The sequence below is a fragment of the Delphinus delphis genome, chromosome 20 (genome assembly GCF_949987515.2).
Source record: "Delphinus delphis chromosome 20, mDelDel1.2, whole genome shotgun sequence".
NCBI classification, from domain to species: domain Eukaryota; kingdom Metazoa; phylum Chordata; class Mammalia; order Artiodactyla; family Delphinidae; genus Delphinus; species Delphinus delphis.
The window spans coordinates 38346413-38367814 of record NC_082702.1 but is presented as its reverse complement, the minus strand read 5'-3'; the positions used below and the strand labels follow the sequence as shown (position 1 = coordinate 38367814).

Here is a 21402-nt window from a genome sequence, read left to right as displayed (position 1 = left end):
GTGGTTTAGAGTAAGGCCTTGGCAATAGGATTTTTCAAATAACCTTGCTCCCCTCTGGTTAATTCTAATATGCAGAAAAGTTCTTGAGACACTATAGTCTAAATTTTAAGCCCTATGAGGGGCAGAGGCCATGTCGGCATATACATCACTGTAGTCAGGGGCAAGGAATTCAGTGAGAACTTGGCTATGTTCCCAAATCTTAGGGAAAAGGAAAGGTTAAAAGTGCCCTTATTAAGTTGCTTAAAAGGACAGTGTGGGCTTCCCAGGTGGCGCAGTGGTTGAGAGTCCGCCCGCCGATGCAGGGGACACGGTTTTGTGCCCCGGTCTGGGAAGATCCCACATGCCGCAGAGCGGCTGGGCCCGTGAGCCATGGCCGCTGAGCCTGCGCGTCGGGAGCCTGTGCTCTGCAACCGAAGAGGCCACAACAGTGAGAGGCCCGCGTACCGCTAAAAAAAAAAAAAAAAAGTACAGTGTGATCAAACGAATGGAAATGGTCCTTCTTCCTGGCAGAGAGAGAGGATGAAGTAGGTCTCTTTGTGATAATGACTCTGGTAATGAATTATAAGGTATGCATTTTTTCCAGAAATGCATTTGTAGCAGTAGATGTTTTTGCCAAGCAAGTGAACTCACGTCTGTAATTCACAATAGGATTAACCTGGGATTATAGAAAATCTAATTAAGTGAACCATATCATCTGAGAGCCACAAAAGACACTTAGCGTTGCCTTTGAAAGTCCTGCCTGTCTGAGAGTGTTTGGCATATGCTTCAGAAAATGCTCTGCACACGTACAAGGCACTTGACTAGTTTGCTGTATCCCATTACTTTTCTTTTATGCTTAACTTTTTTCAAAAAAAAAACTCTTACTTTTGATAACTGATGTTAGTGCATTTGAAAAGAAAGAATTGGGCTTCAAAGATTGGATTATTTGAAACCACAATGCGATCATTATGAAGCTATTGTTGGTGTCTGGTTTCTGAAAACAAGGAGGGGCAGGGACTCTCTGTGGGGTATGTAAAGATACAAAAAAAAGCCATTTAAAATACGGCAGAGTTTAGTCTACTCCTAGCAATGATAGCATAGTTTGGGGAGGTCCATTAGAAAGAGACCTCCAGAACAGCCCACCCACACTCGGGTAAAAATCAAGCTTCTGATAATTGGAAGCAGCTTGACTCTCCATTCCTCACTCCTGTTCAGCGGCTGATTAAGCTGGACGGATGCACAGGGACCGCAGTGGATTGAGGTCACAGGCTGGCCTTCTCAGAATTCTAAAGGCTCTCGGAGGTGGTGATTGGAGGCACTCTCTCTCTCCTCGCCTTAGTAATTATTTCAAAAAACCACATCAAGCCCTTGTCAGTTATTAAGGCCACCCTGGGATAACTCCTCCTCTTATTGTTTATGCTTTAAAAAACAGACTTTGTGGTTCTCTGCAGGATGTCACATTCTAGCGAGAACATGTAGATTGCTTTTCCTCTTCCAGTTCTCCACTGATCATCTTTAAAGAGCTCCCAGGTCCTTATTTCTGAATGTCTGTTTCTTTCTTGAACCTGGACTGGCCGTTTCATAGAAATCGTTTGAAAAGGAGGACTGCTTTTAATCCAGGTTCTGAGGGGAAAGGGCAGGATAGATGTTATAAAAATTATCTTTCACTGTCGATACTTGTTCCTCCTCCTATATTTTCGCTCCATACAGTGAGGTCTTTAGGTTTTGTTCATGCTGTCTTTTATTTTGCAAGTTACTTATCATTTCTGTATCTCAGTTTTGCCATCTGTCTGTTGAAGAAGGATGAATAGTGGAAAATCTAAGCTAGGATTTCCCCCAGTTCTGAGATTCTAAGATTAATTAATGCAACAAAATGTCCGAACTTGAAACAGAAATGCTGACATTGACAATACCTACTACTGGAAGAAGTTGGGAACTGGACTTACTCTGAGCTTTCCACTTGAGCATCAATCCATTGGCTTTACAAGCTTAATATGTTTAAAACCAAACTCATGTTTTTTATCCCCAAACCAGTGTCTTCTTCTTTTGAGGCCAGAAGTAGCACCACTGTCTTCTCACTCTCCCCAGACTGCAGTTGCATCCTCTATCCTCAATCTGTCCAGTTCCCAAGGCCCTTCACATTGCATGATTTCTAGAAAGGCCTTCTTTCCTCCATACAAGGCTTATTTTTCTAGTTGAGAACCATACTATCTCTCACCTGAACTATTGCAGTGACTCCAGGAGTCTCCCTGGACTCATATATTAGTATCATTGCATTTAGCAATCCCTATTATAAATATCGGTTTGTCTGTATCTCCTTAATGGACAGCCTCCTGGAGACCTTTGTGAGGCCTGCACCGTACTGCATGTTGTATGTGTATTATATGCCATATTCATGCATCCGGGGCTTATAGTACTTATTTATGTATTCTTGTTGAAGGAACAAAACTCCTAATTTATCGTCTTTATCACCTGCTGTGTGCCAGCCCATGTCAAGTACTACACGGAGTTCTCTTCATGCACCATCTTGTTTCATTTTAGAACTCCCCCGTTAACACCGGTCCTGGTGTTCTTCACATCTTCAGCATTGCGGTGTGGAGACCTACAGAGGCTGAGTCACACACGTAGTGAGTAGTAACTCTTGAGCTGTAATCCTCTAACCCCATCTGACTCCTGAGCCCATGCTCTCAACAATTTTGTCAGAACTGCCATTTCTCATGTTGGTTTATCCTGTATACCCCTGACAGCTCGGACTCCACCAATCTCCTGACCAGAGAACTTAATGGATTCCCACTGGCCATCAGGTAAAGTCCTGACTCCTAATGCTGGGTTTTAATACCTGTCACATTAGCAGGTCTTGCATTGCCCAGTCCCAGAGGGCCCCATTCACATTATATCTGATGTAAGTGGGACTCCTGGAGTTGTGCATGGAGCAGCCCTGCCAGTGCAGCAGGATCCAGACCTTCTAAATGAATTTTCATCTCTCTCCATCCAGGGAAAGTTGCTGTGTCTCAGCCCAGCACAGACTCACAGGCTCCTTTAGACAGCTCCTTAACAGGCTGTTGCCAGTCTTCTATTTTATAGAAGGAGAAACTCAGTCCCAAAGGAAGAGTGTCTTTTCTAAGGTTATACAACTGTTTAGTGGCAGAACCTTTGCTACAACACAAGTGTCTTGACTTTTGTTGTACACCTCTCCCTATTGCCCAGTATTCCTTGGAAATTTAGAGAAGAAATAGGCATTTTCTACATCTGAACAAAGGATCTCCACAGCTATAGTACTTCACCCTTGACCAGGGGAAGAACCACCTAACTTTTCCTCTTGATTATTGTATTGATAGTTTACTAGGTTTGCTGTTTGATGATAAAAGAAAGCACTCAAGTTAGCTCATGCACAAGGGGCTAATTGTCATCTGATGTATAGGGAGGGCAGTGCAAACAACCTCATAGAAATTCAGAAACAGAATATCAGTAGGGCTGGGCCCTGTGGAGACAACAGCTGGAGGAAGTCCTTGATTGCCAAGATCTTCAGATAACAGGGCCATGTGCTCTGCCATTTGCGTGGCTCAGGGACAGAGGCCATGTTTGTTTCTGTTTGGTTTCTAACTGACTTGCTCATACTTTGATTTCACTGAAACACTGGCCCTAAGATGCCACTTTGTGGCTACTCCATCCCCCAGGTGCCTCATAACCTTCTGTTTCAGTTCCCTTACTAACTGGCAAATGGTCCTGTTTTCTTTCATTAAAGTTCCCCAGTGAATCTGATTCACCCAGGTTATCTTTTTTTTTTTTTTTTTTTTTTGCGGTACGCGGGCCTCTCACTGTTGTGGCCTCTCCCGTTGCGGAGCACAGGCTCCGGACGTGCAGGCTCAGCGGCCATGGCTCACGGGCCCAGCCGCTCCGCAGCATGTGGGATCCTTCCGGACCAGGGCATGAAGCCGTGTCCCCTGCATCGGCAGGAGGACTCTCAACCACTGCGCCACCAGGGAAGCCCCCCAGGTTATCATTTTGAACGAGGTTACACAGTTTGATAAAATCAGGGGTTGGTTTATGGTTTGGTTATCACTGGACTATATGTGGTTCAGTCATCCATGGCTCTGGGTGAGAGTGGAAACTCCAGATGTGGGAGACTGTTAATATAGGTATTTGCTTGGAAGGGGCTGGAGTAGGCAAGTGCCAGAAGGCAGGAGTGATATGTTACAAATTCATCTGCAGAGATGTGGTCACTGATTCCTCTGTGTTCTTTTACCCAGTCCTGTTTGCACTTATCACATCATACGATCATTTATCTGCTTAGACAACTGTCTCACCATTGTTTGAGTAGAGTCTACAGATCAGAGAGGCACTGCAGCCTCCAGGGTCCAACCCAGGTCTGGCACTGTGAAAAGTTACTGCTGAATGAAGGAACCAGGAAGTAAAGAAAGCTTTATAGATATTCACTGCTCTGAGACAAAGAGAGATTTACGTACAGGCCTTTGATACCACAAATGACGTTACATTATGTCGAGCATCTGTTTATCATTACCATTTTTGCCCTAATCTTCCCTCAGGTACTTTCACTCATGCAGAAGAAAAATGGAAAATAAGATCTCTCTCTTTCCACACATTCATATAGGGTGTGTATTCATAGCCCAAGATGATACTGATGACAGTGTTATTAACTGTATGTGATGATATATTTTATTCATCTTAATGATTAACATTTTAAAATATTACAGTAAGAAAAAGACTACCTTAAGGATTGAGTAGAGCAAAAATAATAAGTTCTTCATATCACAGATTGTGTTTAGTCATCTTATCATTTGAAGATGATTTAATTACTTGAAAAGATTAATAAATAATCAGTGAATGATTCTATATGTTTGGGGTCTGGGGACTTAAGATGGATTTCTAGAATACTCTGTGGCCACAAAAGCCTAAGAATATAAAGGCTGATTGTACATGCTCAAATGAACTTCACATCTAACGAAGATTTTTTTCAATGTCAAATACAATATGGAGTTTAGACCATCCTTGGAGATGGTCTGAACCATGTCCTTGTGTTGAAGATCAGGAACATGGACTCTGGTGTTTGGGAGCCAGGCAAAGCCGAAGCATGGGTCTTGCAGTCACATGAATTTGAATTTGAATTGCAGCCTTGCCCGTGTTTCAGAGTGTATCCTTGAGTGATTTACTTCATCACTCACAACCTCAGTTTCCTGGTAGATTATATTGTGGGTGATATTTACATACAGTTGTGGTGAAAATACAGTTAAATGGTGTATATCAAGCCCTGAGTATACTGCCGAGTACTAGAAAAATCAAGCACCTCGTCAAGGATAATTTCAACTATCATTACCTAACTTTATATAGCCCATAAGTGATGGAACTAGGATTTGGACCCAGGCCTTCCCAATACCAGGCATGGTCTGATCTTTGCACTTCCAAAGCTGACACTCCTGTGGTTCTCTATTTCTCTAGAAGCAGAGAATGAAACTTACATGGAACAGTTTTAAACATTCCACTTGCCCTTAAAGCACGTCATGGTCATTGATAAGGAGCCCTCTTTGCTACCTACTGTTTTTTTTTTTGCGCTACGCGGGCCCCTCACTGCCGTGGCCTCTCCTGTTAGGAGCACAGGCTCCGGACGCGCAGGCTCAGCGGCCATGGCTCACGGGCCCAGCCGCTCCGCGGCATGTGGGATCCTCCCGGACCGGGGCACGAACCCGTGTGCCCTGCATCGGCAGGCGGACTCTCAACCACTGCGCCACCAGCTAAGGGAAGCCCTTAGCTACCTACTTTAACATTTGAATTTGGTATCAGAGAGTGGAGTAACATATACAATGCCTGCTGGGCAGTCTCTGCTGTGTATTCTGCACCTGAGCAGAAGTGACTTACCACAAGCTTATGCTTTGCTCCAAGCGTAGAAATCGGGGAAGAAATGTGATTCAGTAGTTCTTGTAATACTTCCTCTCTCCATTCTCTGTGATTTCCACAGACATGGCATAATTCCTGTGATTTGATTTGAAACTAGAGACCAGCTCAGTGCTGAATGATGAGATCTGAACGGGGAATAAAATATGCTTGAATTAATTTGCATAATGGAATCCGATTGGTCACAAAGCTGTGTTTGTTGCAGTGGGGACCAGAGCCCCTGAGCTCCTGACAAGAGGACACTGCACTTGCAGAATAAGGTTTTGAGTTGTGGTGGGCTCGGTAATATTCTTAATGTAATGATAACCTGTAAAGATAACCTGTCTTTAACTGTAAATTAACTCCCTGGAAATGAAAAGAACAGGTCAGCCTGTCTGATCCTTCCAGCTCTGTGGGGGAGGAGAAAGCTAAAAAACCAAAGCCGTTTGATTTTTGCTAAGCGTTTTCGTCTTTTTTTCTCTACCCGATAACAATTTCCAGCACGAGTCCAAATATACTTAAACACCCGTATGTCATTTTCTTTAACGGAGACAAAAGCAAACACAGTGAGTTTTATGCTCAAGGCTCAGTAGCTTATGACGGGCTATCTGCTCTCAAGATAGAGGGGCGAGCCTTCCACTTAGAGCTGGTGGTTTTGCAAATCCATTTTCCTGTTATGTTATTACTCCTGTGACTTTCAACAACATTTATTTTTCCTTGCAAGCAATATCCTCCCATCATAAAATAAAGTCCTCCTGTATGTTTTAGTGGAACCTCAATGCTTAGACATTCTTGCATACTGCTAGAAAGTGCTTAAAAGGAAGGACTGTTCAAGAACTGCCTTGGGGGTCTTTATTAAAACCAGTTAGAACACTGATATATTTCCTTAGTTGTTAACAACATGAAGGTCTTCTTAGGAGGGTGGTCTCCTGTTCATTTTCATGAGTGATTCCTGCAGACTCTGTACCACTGCATACATCAACCAGATCTCTAGATTTTAGAAGCATTTACAAATAATAATAATCTTTCTGAACACATCTTTTTTAACCTATACATATAGAAATCCTGAAACAGGGTTTTTTAAAAATAAAAAAGCAAAGACTTACTTTTGTGTACTAGTGCTGTTCAAGGACCTGGTTGTACTGTGTTGTTGATGAACTGATATAATCACTTCCTGTTCCTCTTCACTTTGATCATTGCTATAAAATGCTTTCCTCTTTCTAGTTTGGTTTAATATTTTAGTTACAGTATTACCCCCCACCAGAGTGCCACCAAAACTTAAATTATTTTCATCATTAGACTATTATGGTATGTCTTATGATATGTGTCCATATTTGATCTTCAGCCTTCTCTTAGAGAGGCAGTATCACATGGGATTATAGGGGATAACAATGCAGGTCTTGGAACCAAGCATCCAGTGTTCATATCTCAGCTCCTCCACTTGCTGGCTGTGGAACTATGAGCAAGTTACTTAATCTTGCTATGCCTCAGACTACTTATCTGTAAAATGGGGATAACAATAATACTATTGTGCAGACTTATTGTGAAAATGTATGACTCAACTCATTGAAAGCACTTAGAAGAATGTTAGGCAGACAAGAACACTGGACAAATGTTTACTGTTATTAACATTTTCATCATAGTCATATTATGAGTATACACTAGGTTCTCATACTGGTTTACTGCATGTGGCATCTAGGTTACTGTTTTTATCACAGTGTCCATATCGTCTCCTTATGAATCTCAGAAACCAACAAGTGGTGATAGCTGGTATTGCTCACTGGCTAACGACACAGACTCTAGAGCCAAACGTCATGGGCTCAGATTCAGCACTACAATTTATCTGAAGCATAACTTTGCAGAAGTTGCTTAATCTATCCGGGCCTCAGTTTCCATCCTTTAAAATAAGAATATTCACAGTACCTATTCATAAGTTTGTTATAGAAATTAATGGATGAGTTACTATTTGTAAAGTTTTTAGAGCAATAGCTAGAAAAAGCTTTTGCTAAGTAAATTTTCACTCTGAAATTGAATTTAAAAATGTCTTAGGGCTTCCCTGGTGGCGCAGTGGTTGAGAGTCCGCCCGCCGATGCAGGGGACACGGGTTCGTGCCCCGGTCCGGGAAGATCCCACATGCTGCGGAGCGGCTGGGCCCATGAGCCATGGCCGCTGAGCCTGCACGTCCGGAGCCTGTGCTCCGCAACCGAAGAAGCCACAACAGTGAGAGGCCCGCGTACCGCAAAAAAAAAAAAAAAGTAAAAAAATGTCTTAAAATTCGTCTTAACATACCTGAGATTAACCATTAAAATAACTTTATATAGTACATACAGCCATATAAGTATTTATAAATAATGGTTTCAAGGAATTACTTTTAAAAGCAAGTTGATTTTGCTGTTCTCTCCAACAGAAGAAAATAGATAATTTCACCTTTTTAACAAAGGGTGAAATTTATTGTTTATTGGTCATGTGGAAACTCTTAAATTCATTAGTATCATGCTAGAATTTTTCTTCTGTAAAGGAAAAAGAAAGTTGTCGTCTAGTTTCAACACATTTAGTGTCAGGAATAATTGTGCTTTATAGCAAAATGTCAGCCAGAAGAAAGAGGTACAGAAATATCAACTTGAATTAAACCCTTTCTTTCAAATACACTTCACAGTTTATATGCAAGGATAATTTGTCACCGTGTGAATGAACACTTACTAATTGGCATGGTGTAAAATGGGCAGAGATCTTGTTGCACCATATGCTTTTTTTTCTTTCCTATTTCTTCTTCTTGAGATTCTATGGTGGCAATATCAAGTTTGAACTTGAAGTATCGGGTTCAAATCATACATTCAGCTTTTACTGGTGTCCTGCTTTGAGCTCAGGCATTGGCCATCTAATTGTGAATAAGATATCATCCCAACCATTAAGAGGAAACCAGTATAGTAAGGAGATGGTGTATGAATCAGAAGTGCCCCAAGATATCTCACCCCAACTCCAAACAAGAACATGAACCCGGAAACCACTTGTAGAAAATGTCACCCAGTGGCTTCACTTTACAGGGAATGAGGCAGAGCCACCACTCTCGGAGCTGAGGGAGGTCCCACTACCAGCTAAGTGGCAGATTCTTAATCATATTTTTGGCTTTTTGACTTAAATGCAGGTATCTTCCTATGGCTTCACATTGCCTCAGTGTAGGATCAAACTCCTCCTGGTCCCTCCCTGTGCTCTTTCCATGCAGTCAGTTTGCCTTGTAAGAAACAGCATTTGAGGTAGTATTGATATGCCTGAGTCTCAGGGTGAAGCTGTTAAGTGATGACACTGCCTTTTGAATCTTTCTCTCTCTTCCACACAGCCATTTACATATCCCAGAGTCTGTCTACAACAAACACTAAACTCCCTATTCCCTGAAAAGAGACTTGCATAAAACATCATAAAATGGTCCTGAGGACAGTGATGGACGCCTGAAATGAATGCACATCTGTGGCCTCCCCAGATAATATTTTTGCCATATTACAAAAGAGCAGAAAGGCTTAGGTTGATGAAATCAAAGAGCCTCAGAAGAAAAGGGGTTCTGCCAGCAAATTAGAATGCCACCAGTTCCCTTATTTTTGAGACCTCTAAGGCCAGATGGCTGTGGTACCTCCATGTAACTATTATTCCTCAATTCCTCTCTTAGAGAAAGCACCTCACCCCTGTCTTCTGGGCATCTCCACCTGCAGGGCAAGAGCACTTCCTTCTGCTGAGTGAGGGCTGCATGCTTGGACTGTGATGCTCTAGAAAGAGAGGAAGAGATCCAGTGTGTGCCCAGTTCCCTCTCTGTCTTCAGCCCTGCATGTGTGTACCAATTCTTGTCATCCCTATTGTTCACATGAGACTGAGGGGGCTAAGAGTGCCTGACTGACATGTTGAAGGCCACCCTGATTGAAATATGTAGAAGTGGTGTTCCAATTCACGTTTACCTGACCTCCAAATCTAGGTACATTCCACTCTGCCAAGATGCATTCTCTCTCTCTCCTATTCCCCTCCCCCCCATCTAACCACTTCATCCAAATCATATAGCAAAGAATTAGGTGATGGTTTTTATTCCTACAACACTCAAGAATCTCACCAATTTCACTGGTACAGTCACTATGGAGAACAGTATGGAAATTCCTTAAAAAACTAAAAATAGAGTTACCATATGATCCTGCAATCCCACTACTGGGCATATATCCCGAGAAAACCATAATTCGAAAAGATACATGCACCCCAATGTTCACTGCAGCACTATTTACAATAGCCAAGGCTTGGAAGCAACCTAAATGTCCATCAACAGAGGAATAAATAAAGAAGATGTGAGATATATATATATAAGAACCAGAGTGCTAGAGAGAGGACTGGAGTGACTGTAGGTGAGAAACCACAAGAGGCATGGAAAGGCATTAGCAGCTTATGTGTGTGTGTGTGTGTGTATATATATATATATATATATATATATATATATATATATATATATATATAATGGAATACTACTCGGCCATAAAAAAGAACAAAATAATGCCGTTTGCAGCAACATGCAGCAGCATGGATGGACCTAGAGATTATCATACTAAGTGAAGTAAGCCAGACAGAGAAAGAAAAACATCATATGATATTGCTTATATGTGGAATCTACAAAAAAATGACACAAATGAACTTATTTATAAAACAGAAATAGACCCAGAGACACAGAAAACAAACTTAGAGTTAGCAAAGGGGAAATGGGGTGGGGGAGGTAAATTAGGAGTTCGGGATTAACATATACACGCTACTATATATAAAATATATAACCAGCAAGGACCTACTGTATAGCATAGGGAACGATAATCAATATTTTGTAATAGCCTATAAGGGAAAAGAATCTGAAAAAGGATATATATATATATATATATATATATATATGTATATATATATAAACCTATATATACACACATATAACTGAATCATGTTGACATACACCTGAAACTAACACAACATTATAAATCAACTATACCTCTCAAAAAAAAAAGAATCTCACCAATTTCATTTAGACCCACTGGTGTTGAAATGAAGTGTCATCCTCCATGCCCAGCAACTTTCTGAGAGTCCCTCCTGTTGGGGATGGGGGTGGTAGTGAGGACAGTCTGGTTCTGGGAACTAGGGGTCCGACTTGTTTCTGAGAGGTGCTCCAAGGGGAGAGGATGACTGTCCAGAAGGAGGTATAGGATCCTAAGATAGGAGAATGAGCTTTGGAAGTTCCTTAGGGGAGAATTAAGTTTCCAGCACCAGAAAAACAAAGTCCCGTGAAGAAGTCCAGAAAGCTGAGGCAGGAGTTAAGGACCAGAGAGAAGAACCAGAGTGCTGGAGAGAGGACTGGAGTGACTGTAGGTGAGAAACCACAAGAGGCATGGAAAGGCGTTAGCAGCTCATCTTTACTATCGATGAGTAGCTGAGTCATGGCTGGGTGCCAGGAACAAGACCTTTGGACCAGCTGGTGGGGATTCTGTCTTATTTTGCTTTTCCTTGTTGGAGAGAGCTTATAAAGTATCCTTGGAAAGACTGTCAGGTTAAGGTAGGATCTTCAGGTTCTTGGGTGGACACTGGACCGGACAAGAGCAAATCTTGCTTACTGAATTGACACTATATTGATCCAGCAATGAGAATTTGACCCATTATTTCACTGACAGATGTTTTAGTGGCCATCAGTGACCATCGTAGGGTCTGCCCCGACCTCCCATATCTAGAAGGATTCATTGCTGGCTTCCTCCTTTCTTATACCGTCCAGTAAGCCGAACAGTCTTGGGACGTGCTATGCTTGTGACCAGCTCTGGGCTTTGGGGCATGCTGTTCCTTCTACCTGGACATCCCGTCCATTCCCTTCTTAGCACAGTAACTCATCTGATGGTTGTGCCCATCCATCCCATCCTTCAGGAAGTCCTCCTTAACGGTCCCCACTCTCTGCCATCTCCATCCTCACCCCCCATCAATTATGTGTTCCTCTCCTGGCCACCCATAATGCCCTAAGTTTCCCTATTACAAAAACATACCCAGGCACAGTTATGATCATAATAATAACAGATAAATATGAAGCGTCTACTGTATAGCAGGCCTTGTGCTAAGAGACTTCGGGGTATTACTCGTGTATCCCTGTGTAGATCTTGCAGTGAGTTCGATTCGCGAGCCCATTTCATAAATGAGCAAGCTAAGCTCAGTGTCGGCTTACCCCAAACCCAGAGCTAGTAAATGGTAAAACTGACACTCAGACCTGGGCAGCTGGATCCCACAGCGCTCACGTTTTATCCTCCTGTAGACCTTGAGGGGTTTCTTCGTGTATGTGTTTATCTTACCCACCGCGTGGTAAACAGCCAGAGAGCAGGGACTATTCCTCACTGGCTTCTGCATCCTCAGTACCCAGAGCAAAGCCCTAACAGGGTCCAAAGTGGGTCAGTGTTCACAGAATGGAATTGAAATGAAGTGGGGATGGAGCCTGCGACTAGTCTGACCTTTCTTTCTGCCTGCAGAGGCCGACGGGGGAAGTGGGCAGCCCTGATGTGATGTGCTCAGCGAGGAGAAACATTCCAGTCCGAGAGAGCTCGGCGTGACGCGTGGGAGGCCACCAGTGGCCAGGCCGCAGCACAGTCGCTGGAAGGGGTGACAGCCGCATCCTCCTGTGCCTACCACGTAACCAAAAATGAAGGAGAACTACTGTTTACAAGCCGCCCTGGTGTGCCTGGGCATGCTGTGCCACAGCCAGGCCTTCGCCACGGAGCGCAGGAGCCACCTGCGACCCTCGTTCCACGGGCACCACGAGAAGGGCAAGGAGGGCCAGGTGCTGCAGCGCTCCAAGAGAGGCTGGGTCTGGAACCAGTTCTTCGTGATAGAGGAGTACACCGGGCCTGACCCCGTGCTCGTGGGCAGGGTAAGGCTGCTGTCACTCCCCATTTATTTCTCACTCTCCACCATCCCTGTACTAGGGGTGGTCAAAACAAAAATATAGGAGGGGAAATAATAATGGTCTGGCCATCAGTAAAAACCACAAAATCATTGTTCATACATCCTTTATCCTTTTTTTTTTTTTTTTTTTTAGTTCATAGGCTTATCTATGTTAACACTTCAGTTTTCCACTTGATGTTATGCCCTCAGAACTCTGTTTTTTAATGGTTACACAGTAGTCTACTGAATAGAAATGATGATTATTTATTTAACCATTCTCCAACTGGGAACATTTCCCCTACCACATCCAAACCCAAACTTGGATGCCATCGTTTGTGTTCTTTTGATGCTCTGGACTCTTTTCATCATAGCTTTCCTTTCTGTAGTACACATGTCTACATATTCATCTATCTCCATCACTGGACCCTAAGCTACTTTCCATCAGGAACAGCGTCATTTTTGTATCCCCAGGTCCTGTACCAAAGTCCAGCTTTGGGGGCGCCTCTGTGAATATTTGACAAGATGAATGGATGTGTCATAGAATGGGTGGAATGTTATCCACTTTGGCTTAGGGATGGCAAAACCCATTTCAGAAGGCTTGAGAGTCTTAGTACTACTGAGAAATCCTGCATTCTCTGTGTACCCCCTCCAAAAAGTGCAAGGGTAGAGAGTTCAAAATATGTTTGAGGGAGTTCCCTAGTGGTCTAGTGGTTAGGATTCAGCACGTGCACTGAGGAGGCCTGGGTTCAATCCCTGGTCGGGGAAATGAGATCCTGCAAGCCGCACAGCACAGCCAAAATTAAAAAACACAAACAAACAAAAGATGTTTGAAAAACTGACTGCCTGCTATATCAATTATGGTAAAACATACAGCCACCTTTTAGAGAACAGTGACCTTAACTGCGAGGAGATAGGTGTTCACACACATAAGAACATAAAGCCTGCTATGGGAAGGTACAGAGTGAGGCAAATGGTAAACTAGGGTAAAATAGTCCTTGGTCTCAAAGAGTTCAGGGACTAGTGGAAAAGAGACACTTACCTAAGCAATTAAAAAACTAAAACAAGGAGTAGAATAATGAAGAAATTCACTAGCAATTCAGTCTACATGGTAAAGTTTGGGAGGGATGAAGGGAAGTTTCATGGAGACAGTGGTAATAACTTGTGACCTGAAGGATGAGTAAAAGTTATCCTGTGAAGGGGGAAAGGGACAAGAGCAGATTTGTGGGGTGCTCATTTCTGAGCCTCATAGATTTCAGTGAAGTTATCTTAGTTGCTGCTTAACTTGAGAATAGCATTCCATATTTATGGAATTGACATCTTTGGAGGAGGTTCATATTAGCATCTCAATAATATTGTTAAGGGTTGGAAAAGTGCCTTTTTGAAGAGATGTACTAGAGCAATTTCATCATTTATATCCAAAATGGAAAGATTATACCCAAAGTAGAAGTATCCTTGAGAAATGGAGCACAGGGAAATAACTGGCACATAGAATTCCTTCCATCAAGGAGATGGGCTGTATGCCCAGAGAGGAAGAAGAGACTTGAGCCACAGCAGGAACAGTGTGGCTTGAACAATGTGGAGAGCTGTGCATGAACTGTTCTGAGAAAATAGAACATCTGCCACGGGGACTTTCTCAGTGAGAAGCAGGGTGTGTATTAGGGTGGGGAGTGCAGAAGAGACAGGACCTAGAGGGCCATTTCAGCATCTCTGTGGAGCAAGCAGGTGTCATGCCTCCTAAAAGTCAGCAGATGGAAGAGGATGGAAAATCTAGACACAGGAAAATGAGCCTGATGTCGGATTGGATGGGGGTAAAAAGAAATAAAGTGGTTGGATCCTATGGAACTTCCTTTTGCGACAATGCTGATCTGTAGTTCCCCATGAATAGGAGGACTAGACTAGATGACTTGTTCCCTAAAAACCTTTGATTTGATGACATTGAAGGCTGAGTGATACAAGATGCTCTCAGTGGAATTTGGGGGGCTTCCCTGGTGGTGCAGTAGTTGAGAGTCCGCCTGCCGATGCAGGGGACACAGGTTCACGCCCCGGTCTGGGAAGATCCCACATGCCGTGGAGTGGCTGGGCCCGTGAGCCATGGCCGCTGAGCCTGCGCGTCCAGAGCCTGTGCTCCTCAACTGGAGAGGCCACAACAGTGAGAGGCCCGCGTACCGCAAAAAAAAAAAAAAAAAAAAAAAGTGGAATTTGGCAAACCATGGACTCTTAGATTTCCTGCAGGAAGCACAGTCTGCATCACGCTGTGCTCTGCAGAGGGGATGCCATCAGTCTTGGGAGTTAGGAACTGGCTGTGTCCACCTCAGCAACTGATACCTTGATAGCACTGAATGGTTTGCCAAACTGCTTTTTGTGTTGAAACTAATAAATATCATTGCTGGTTGTATGGCTCATGCTCATCTTTGTTGGAGAGGGAAAAAAAGGAATTTATATCCAACTTTGAACTCTGAAAACAAGATAAAAATAATGAGCAGTATATTTGAATGTTTTTCAGTTATTTGGTTGATCATGAAATTCGTTTAATTCCCAAGAGTCTTGCCGAATTCATATGTAATATACGAAGGTCCCTAGAAACATTCCTTGTCTAAACACTCCCATTAAAGTAAGTGTTGCATTGATTTCCTTGTTGGTATTCACATGGCTGAGCCCCTGACTTTTGCCAGGTCTGAGGCAGGGAAAACAAATGAATGTAAACAATTATTGGGGGTTAGGTGGGGAGCCAGAGGAATGGGGGCAGGGATCCTGCCCTCACTGTGGAAACTTGTATGAAGACTGGGGCAATCTGGGTCATCATTTGTAGCTTCATGTATTCCAATAGCTTTGTATATTACTCGCAAACTGCCTTATTCATAAGAAATGTGTAGTCATAATTTCATGACAGCACATAGCTTGTTATGAATAACAAGTTCTGAAGGAAAGTATGCTTTTTTTCTTTTCCTGAGAAGCACTATAGACTAAAATCAACATGTAATTTGTACCTACAGGTATCCCCCTGAGCTGAAATATTTGGTGTTTCACTGAGGCACTGTAAATCAGTTAGATATTTTGGGGGACACTGAAACAATACAAGAAGTTTTTTAAAGCAATGTGTTCAATCCTGCTTTGTGATTCTGGACAAGCTTTCTAAGCCTTGGTTTCATAATAATTAAAATCACATTAATAATATTAAAATGGAATTATAATAATAAGATAATAATTATAAGTAGTAAGCATTATTATATTTCAATGTCATTTGAATAAAGCTTTTTAGTTTATACTAGGTTTTCTTACGTAGTAGGTAGAACCAAGGGCTTTTTATCCACTTGGTTACTCTTGAAGCCCATGAGAATGGTGAAAGTAATGCTTATCTTTTCCCACAAAGGGTAAAATGAGGGCAGAGGAACTCATCAAGATGATATCTGCAGAAATTGAGGTTGGGCAACAAGGTACAATAAAGAGTTTATTGCTACAGGAAAATTGGATGTGGTCTTTGGGGGGAGTTCCATGTTACAACACACAGAGCAGAGTCAAGGCAGAAGGCACAGGTGGGTAGTTAGGAGACCTGGATGACTTCCTGGCCCTGCCAACTGTGGATTTAGGCAAGTTCCATCATTTCTCTGGGCTTTGTCAACAGAGGGGGAAATCCCAAGGATATATAGTCTTTCTATAGTCTAAGAGCTGCATATATATCAACCCACCCCACTCACCCCATGCTTACGATGGGAATGGGGGCTTGTTCAGGCAGGTTCCATCCTCAGCTCCTCATACATCCTGCGCCACACAGCAGGTCTTTCAGAAAGTCTGACCAATGGATTGTTTGAGGTAACAAAAGCCTGGTGTCCTTTGGAATCTTAGTGTCCTTTGGAAGAGGACTGAAATTATAATAACATCCATACAGTTGATGAGGTCGATTTATATGTACCAGTGTGGAAGGGTCCTCTGAATTTATTGTGGTAGGAAAGCAGAAGTGAAGAGTGGTTTGTGCACTATGCACTTTATTGTGTAAAAATAAACCAAAGCACGTGTATCTGTATAGATATTCTTGCATATGCATAGAATATGTCTTAGAGGATTCACAAGAAACTGGTCATAAGAGCTGTCTCTGAGCAGGGAAAAAGAAGGAATGGGAATCAGAACTTATAAGATTTACTTATTGCACAAATGTGTGTTTTTTATTTTCTATAGTATGTGCATATTTCTTTCAAAGTAACTGAACTAATGTATATTATATATATTTTGTATGTGTGCATATGTAATGGGAGAGTGGGAGGGACAACATGAATCTTAAAATTTAAAAATGTTTGGACCCTGGCTTCACTGCTCCCCAGCTGTGTGACCATGGCCAAGACAATTATCTTCTCTAAGATTACATTTCTTCATTTGTAAAATGGGGTGAGAACATCTCCCTCTCAGTGTGTGTGTGTATGTAAACAGTGTATTGTCTCAACAGCATGTAAGTGTGTCTCTACCTCCCCAGTGCATCTGTCAAGGAATTACAAATCTCGATTTCTCTTTTCCTAGCTTCATTCCGATATTGACTCTGGTGATGGGAACATTAAATACATTCTCTCAGGTGAAGGAGCCGGAACCATTTTTGTGATTGATGACAAATCAGGGAACATTCATGCCACCAAGACATTGGACCGAGAGGAGAGAGCCCAGTACACGCTGATGGCTCAGGCGGTGGACAGGGACACCAACCGGCCCCTGGAGCCGCCGTCAGAATTCATCGTCAAGGTCCAGGACATTAACGACAACCCTCCCGAGTTCTTACACGAGACCTATCATGCCAACGTGCCTGAGAGGTCCAACGTGGGTACGTAAGGGCAGGGGAGGGCGGACCCACTCCACCTGCAGGCCTGGTATCTCTGTGGGTGGGCGGGCTGGTGCCTATTCTCCCAAATCAGGAAGTAGAATTTATGCTGTATCTTCTATGGCAGAATAACAAGCAAAAAAAATTCATATATGTAGCTGACGTTTCAAATATTTTAAATTGCCCTGAGGTTTTAAACTCTAAGCTTACAAAGTATGAGGAGGTGTGGAAGAGTAGGAAAGACATAATCAAATCCATGTCATCCTGGCCCTGGTGCTAATTAACCTTGTGACTGGGAATCAGTTGCATCTGTTCTCTTAGCCTGAGTTTCTCCTCTGTAAAATGGGGATAAAAGTTTCTAGTCATGCAGGATTAGAAATAACATACGTCTGGTCACTAGTGCATGTTGGTGTTCAATAAGTAATAGCAGTATTTGTGCCATGTAGGCACCATGCTAATTAATGATTTACATGCAGTATTGCATTTAATCTTGGCAGTGACTCATCTTTGCAATGAGGTAGGTCCTATTGAAAATATTTTGCAGATGGGAAACCCAAGCTAGAAACAGGTTAATGAATTTATTCAAGGTCATCTGAGCTATTAAGTCAATCCAGAATATATATCTAACCATGACACCATGTCATCATCTGTTAGAATAATTCAGAAGCAGCTATGTCTTTTATCATGCATAAAGACACATCACATTGTTAGAGGACAATTCTGTGAAAGATTTATTCAACTAGCTACCTTCTCCTGGCAGTAACCTTTGTTTGGCTTTAAAGAATGCATGTAGTTGTGGTCTTTTGAGAAGCATGCCTCATATTAAGAAGGATTTGTTTTTCAGACAATGATCAGAGCTGTACTAATCAGGGAGTGAGTATGCTTACTCGAATCAGAGTAATTAAAGTTCCCATGAGGACTTCCCTGGTGGCGCAGTGGTTGAGAATCCGCCTGCCAATGCAGGGGACACGGGTTCGAGCCCTGGTCAGGGAAGATCCCACATGCCACAGAGCAGCTAAGCCCGTGCGCCACAACTACTGAGCCTGTGCTCTAGAGCCCGCGAGCCACAACTACTGAGCCCGCATGCCACAGCTACTGAAGCCCGTGCGCCTAGAGCCCGTGCTCCAGAACAAGAGAAGCCACCACAATGAGAAGCCTGCCCACCACAATGAAGAGTAGCCCCCGCTCGCCGCAACTAGAGAAAGCCTGTGCACAGCAACGAAGACCCAATGCAACCAAAAATAAATAAATAAATTTTAAAAAAATAATAAAGTTCCCATGAACGTAAGGATCATCAGGGCCATTTTACAGATGAGGAAACTAAGCATCAAGATTGGGAATCAGTTTGCTCAAGAGTGTTACATACAGAAATGACTCTACAACTCTAAGCTCCTTCCATTCTGCATATAGAACTTTTGATGCTAAAAAAAAATGCCCCCTTCTTCTCCTCCAGCTAAAGTCAAACACTTCTCATACTTTATGAAAACCCAGCTGAGCCTTTTCTGCCTTCTTCTCTTCCCTTTGCCCTGCCCAATTCTTTAGTTTCTCAGTGTTCACCTGGGGACTTTAATGAGAAATAGCAGACATCAAATAAATCAGTAAATAGGGGACAGCAGTGTCAGCAGCTGAGCCAGGGGACAAAGGCCAGCCATCATACATGATGCTCTAGGGGAATTTTCATTGATCCCACCTCTTGGGGCAGCTTGGTGCTTAAGGAGTAACATCAGACTTTGCATCATGGCCTATGAGAGTAGAGTCTGCTGCCAGACAGTACTGGGTTGGAATCATGGCTGTGCCTCTGACCAGCCAGGTAAACCCAGACAACATCTTACATCTTTCTCAGTTTTTGTTTTGTCATCTATACAATGAGGATAATGTAAATTCTAATGCAAGTTAAACAACATAGATGTAAAATACGAGTTGTAATGAACTTAGTGGATTCCTCGAAGCAAATTAAGCATAAAAAATAATACTTTCCCTAGCTCTACCATGAAGGTAGAGAATAGAGCTTATTAACTCCCTTATAAATCTCCACTACTTAGAACAGTGCCTAGTTATGTGGGAAATGCTCAGAAAAAAGTTATTTTTACGAAAAAATGAATTACAGAAAAAAAAGTGAGATTTATTCTTATGCCATGTGAAAATCACTGACAGCCTTGTAAATTAAAGGGTTGTCAGAGGCTGTGTAAATGGACTCCCTTGCCTTTCACATAGAACCTGGCCCCTCTGCTGAAACTGTCTCGGAAAGCACTTGGGTTTGGTTGTTTGCTGGGTAGAGGTTAGACTCCTGACTCTGGCAATAACCCACTCTGAAAAATAGGTTGCAAAACTTCCTACCTGTCATACTAAGTACCTCACAAGCACAGTGAATGTAAAAACACCCAGCAGAGGGGCAGAATACATGGAACATGCCCCAAACAATGCCTGGCACAGAGGAATTCTATAATAACCAGCTCTCTCCCTTGAGCATCTCCCCTGCCCCATTCTGAAGCCCAGCATTTCATGCCCTCAGATACTTGTGACCATCAGGGAACAGAGGTTTTTTCTAGGAAAAACTAAATCCCATCTTCCTTCAATTCCCTGGTTTCCTTCCATTGTGACCCAAAAATGCTTGCCTTAGATCTCACCAGATGTCTACTGGTGGTTACTGTTATATGACTACCAGACCTGTTAGAGATGGGAAGATGCAATTTTCATGCCAGTAGGGAACAACATTCTGTACAATATTTATAGCCATCAATTAATTAAAATGTAGTATTAGCAGCCATTTTATTACATGCAAAGCAACAATAAAATGATGTATTTATTCCTCTGCTACAGATGGAGGACTGCACTCTGTCCTTTCATGAAAAGCAATTCATCATTAATTATCCTTTATTATACTATTTGGGAAGATTTTTATTTAATTATTTGATATACTGAACATTCCAGTTGCATGGGTCTTAGAATGTTTTTGCAATAATGTTCATATTATTATTTTAACTACTAAGTATAGCAGGATGTACTATGAATATAGAAAGTTCATTTTTAAGCTATGGGAATTAAACAAAAAGGAAGGGAGAGAGGGAGGGAAGGAGGTTATTTTTGCATCTCAACCCCGGAAAATGAAAGCATGTTGAATAATTTTGGGGCTCTCCTCAGTTTTTAATCTTAAGATAAAACTTTGCAAACTAGAATATAATTTGAAAAGCTGAGGGACTGTTGCTAATGACTGTATTTCACTTTTAAGGAACATCAGTAATTCAGGTGACAGCTTCAGACGCAGACGACCCCACCTATGGAAACAGTGCCAAGTTAGTGTACAGTATCCTGGAAGGACAACCCTACTTTTCAGTCGAAGCACAGACAGGTACCGTGGAATGGCATTGCGATTTGCGACACATTGTGAATAAGGAGTCCAGGCCTGCTCACTAAAACTTATTTGAGTCCTAGTTTTCTAAAATATAAAAAGGGCCACCTAACAAGGCTATTGTGAGAATTAGATACTGTCTGTATTGCACCATGTCACAGTAATAAATATAATCTTAGATGCAACTTTTCTCTTAAAATCATATCTTAAAATTCAACTTAAGAATTTATCTTAAAGTATGTTTTATCATAAAATTCAACGGTGGATCCAAATTAAGAGACCACAGGACTTGAAGACTGGTATGAAAACTGGCAGCTCTCAAAGCCAGGGCTGGGGGTGGTGGGGGTGGGAACTGATGCTAACGTGTGTCTGGGAGGAGGCATATCCCCAGCCTCCTCCACTGTGCTTAGATTCCCAGCGGCGTTAGCATCCAAGAAGGAGGCTCTGCAAATTCCATACAGAAAACAAA

The 21402-nt window shown here is 42.4% G+C and overlaps 1 protein-coding gene across 9 annotated transcripts in view; it reads left to right on the top strand.

Annotated features, from left to right (window-relative positions):
- CDH11 (cadherin 11) overlaps positions 1-21402 on the top strand; it is a 146634-nt gene that overhangs the window by 85356 nt on the left and 39876 nt on the right. For 3 of the 9 annotated variants that reach the window (XM_060000318.2, XM_060000316.2, XM_060000317.2), the window contains 5 exons: positions 2521-2606; positions 2727-2783; positions 12372-12769; positions 17293-17587; positions 20814-20933. In XM_060000318.2, coding sequence (XP_059856301.1) covers positions 12542-12769; positions 17293-17587; positions 20814-20933 — 643 coding nt within the window. In that variant the 5' untranslated portion in view covers positions 2521-2606; positions 2727-2783; positions 12372-12541. Of the gene's footprint in view, positions 1-2520; positions 2607-2726; positions 2784-4562; positions 4593-12371; positions 12770-17292; positions 17588-20813; positions 20934-21402 lie in introns of those variants that run through there. The other 6 variants (XM_060000315.2, XM_060000319.2, XM_060000323.1 and 3 more) reach the window with 3 other exon arrangements.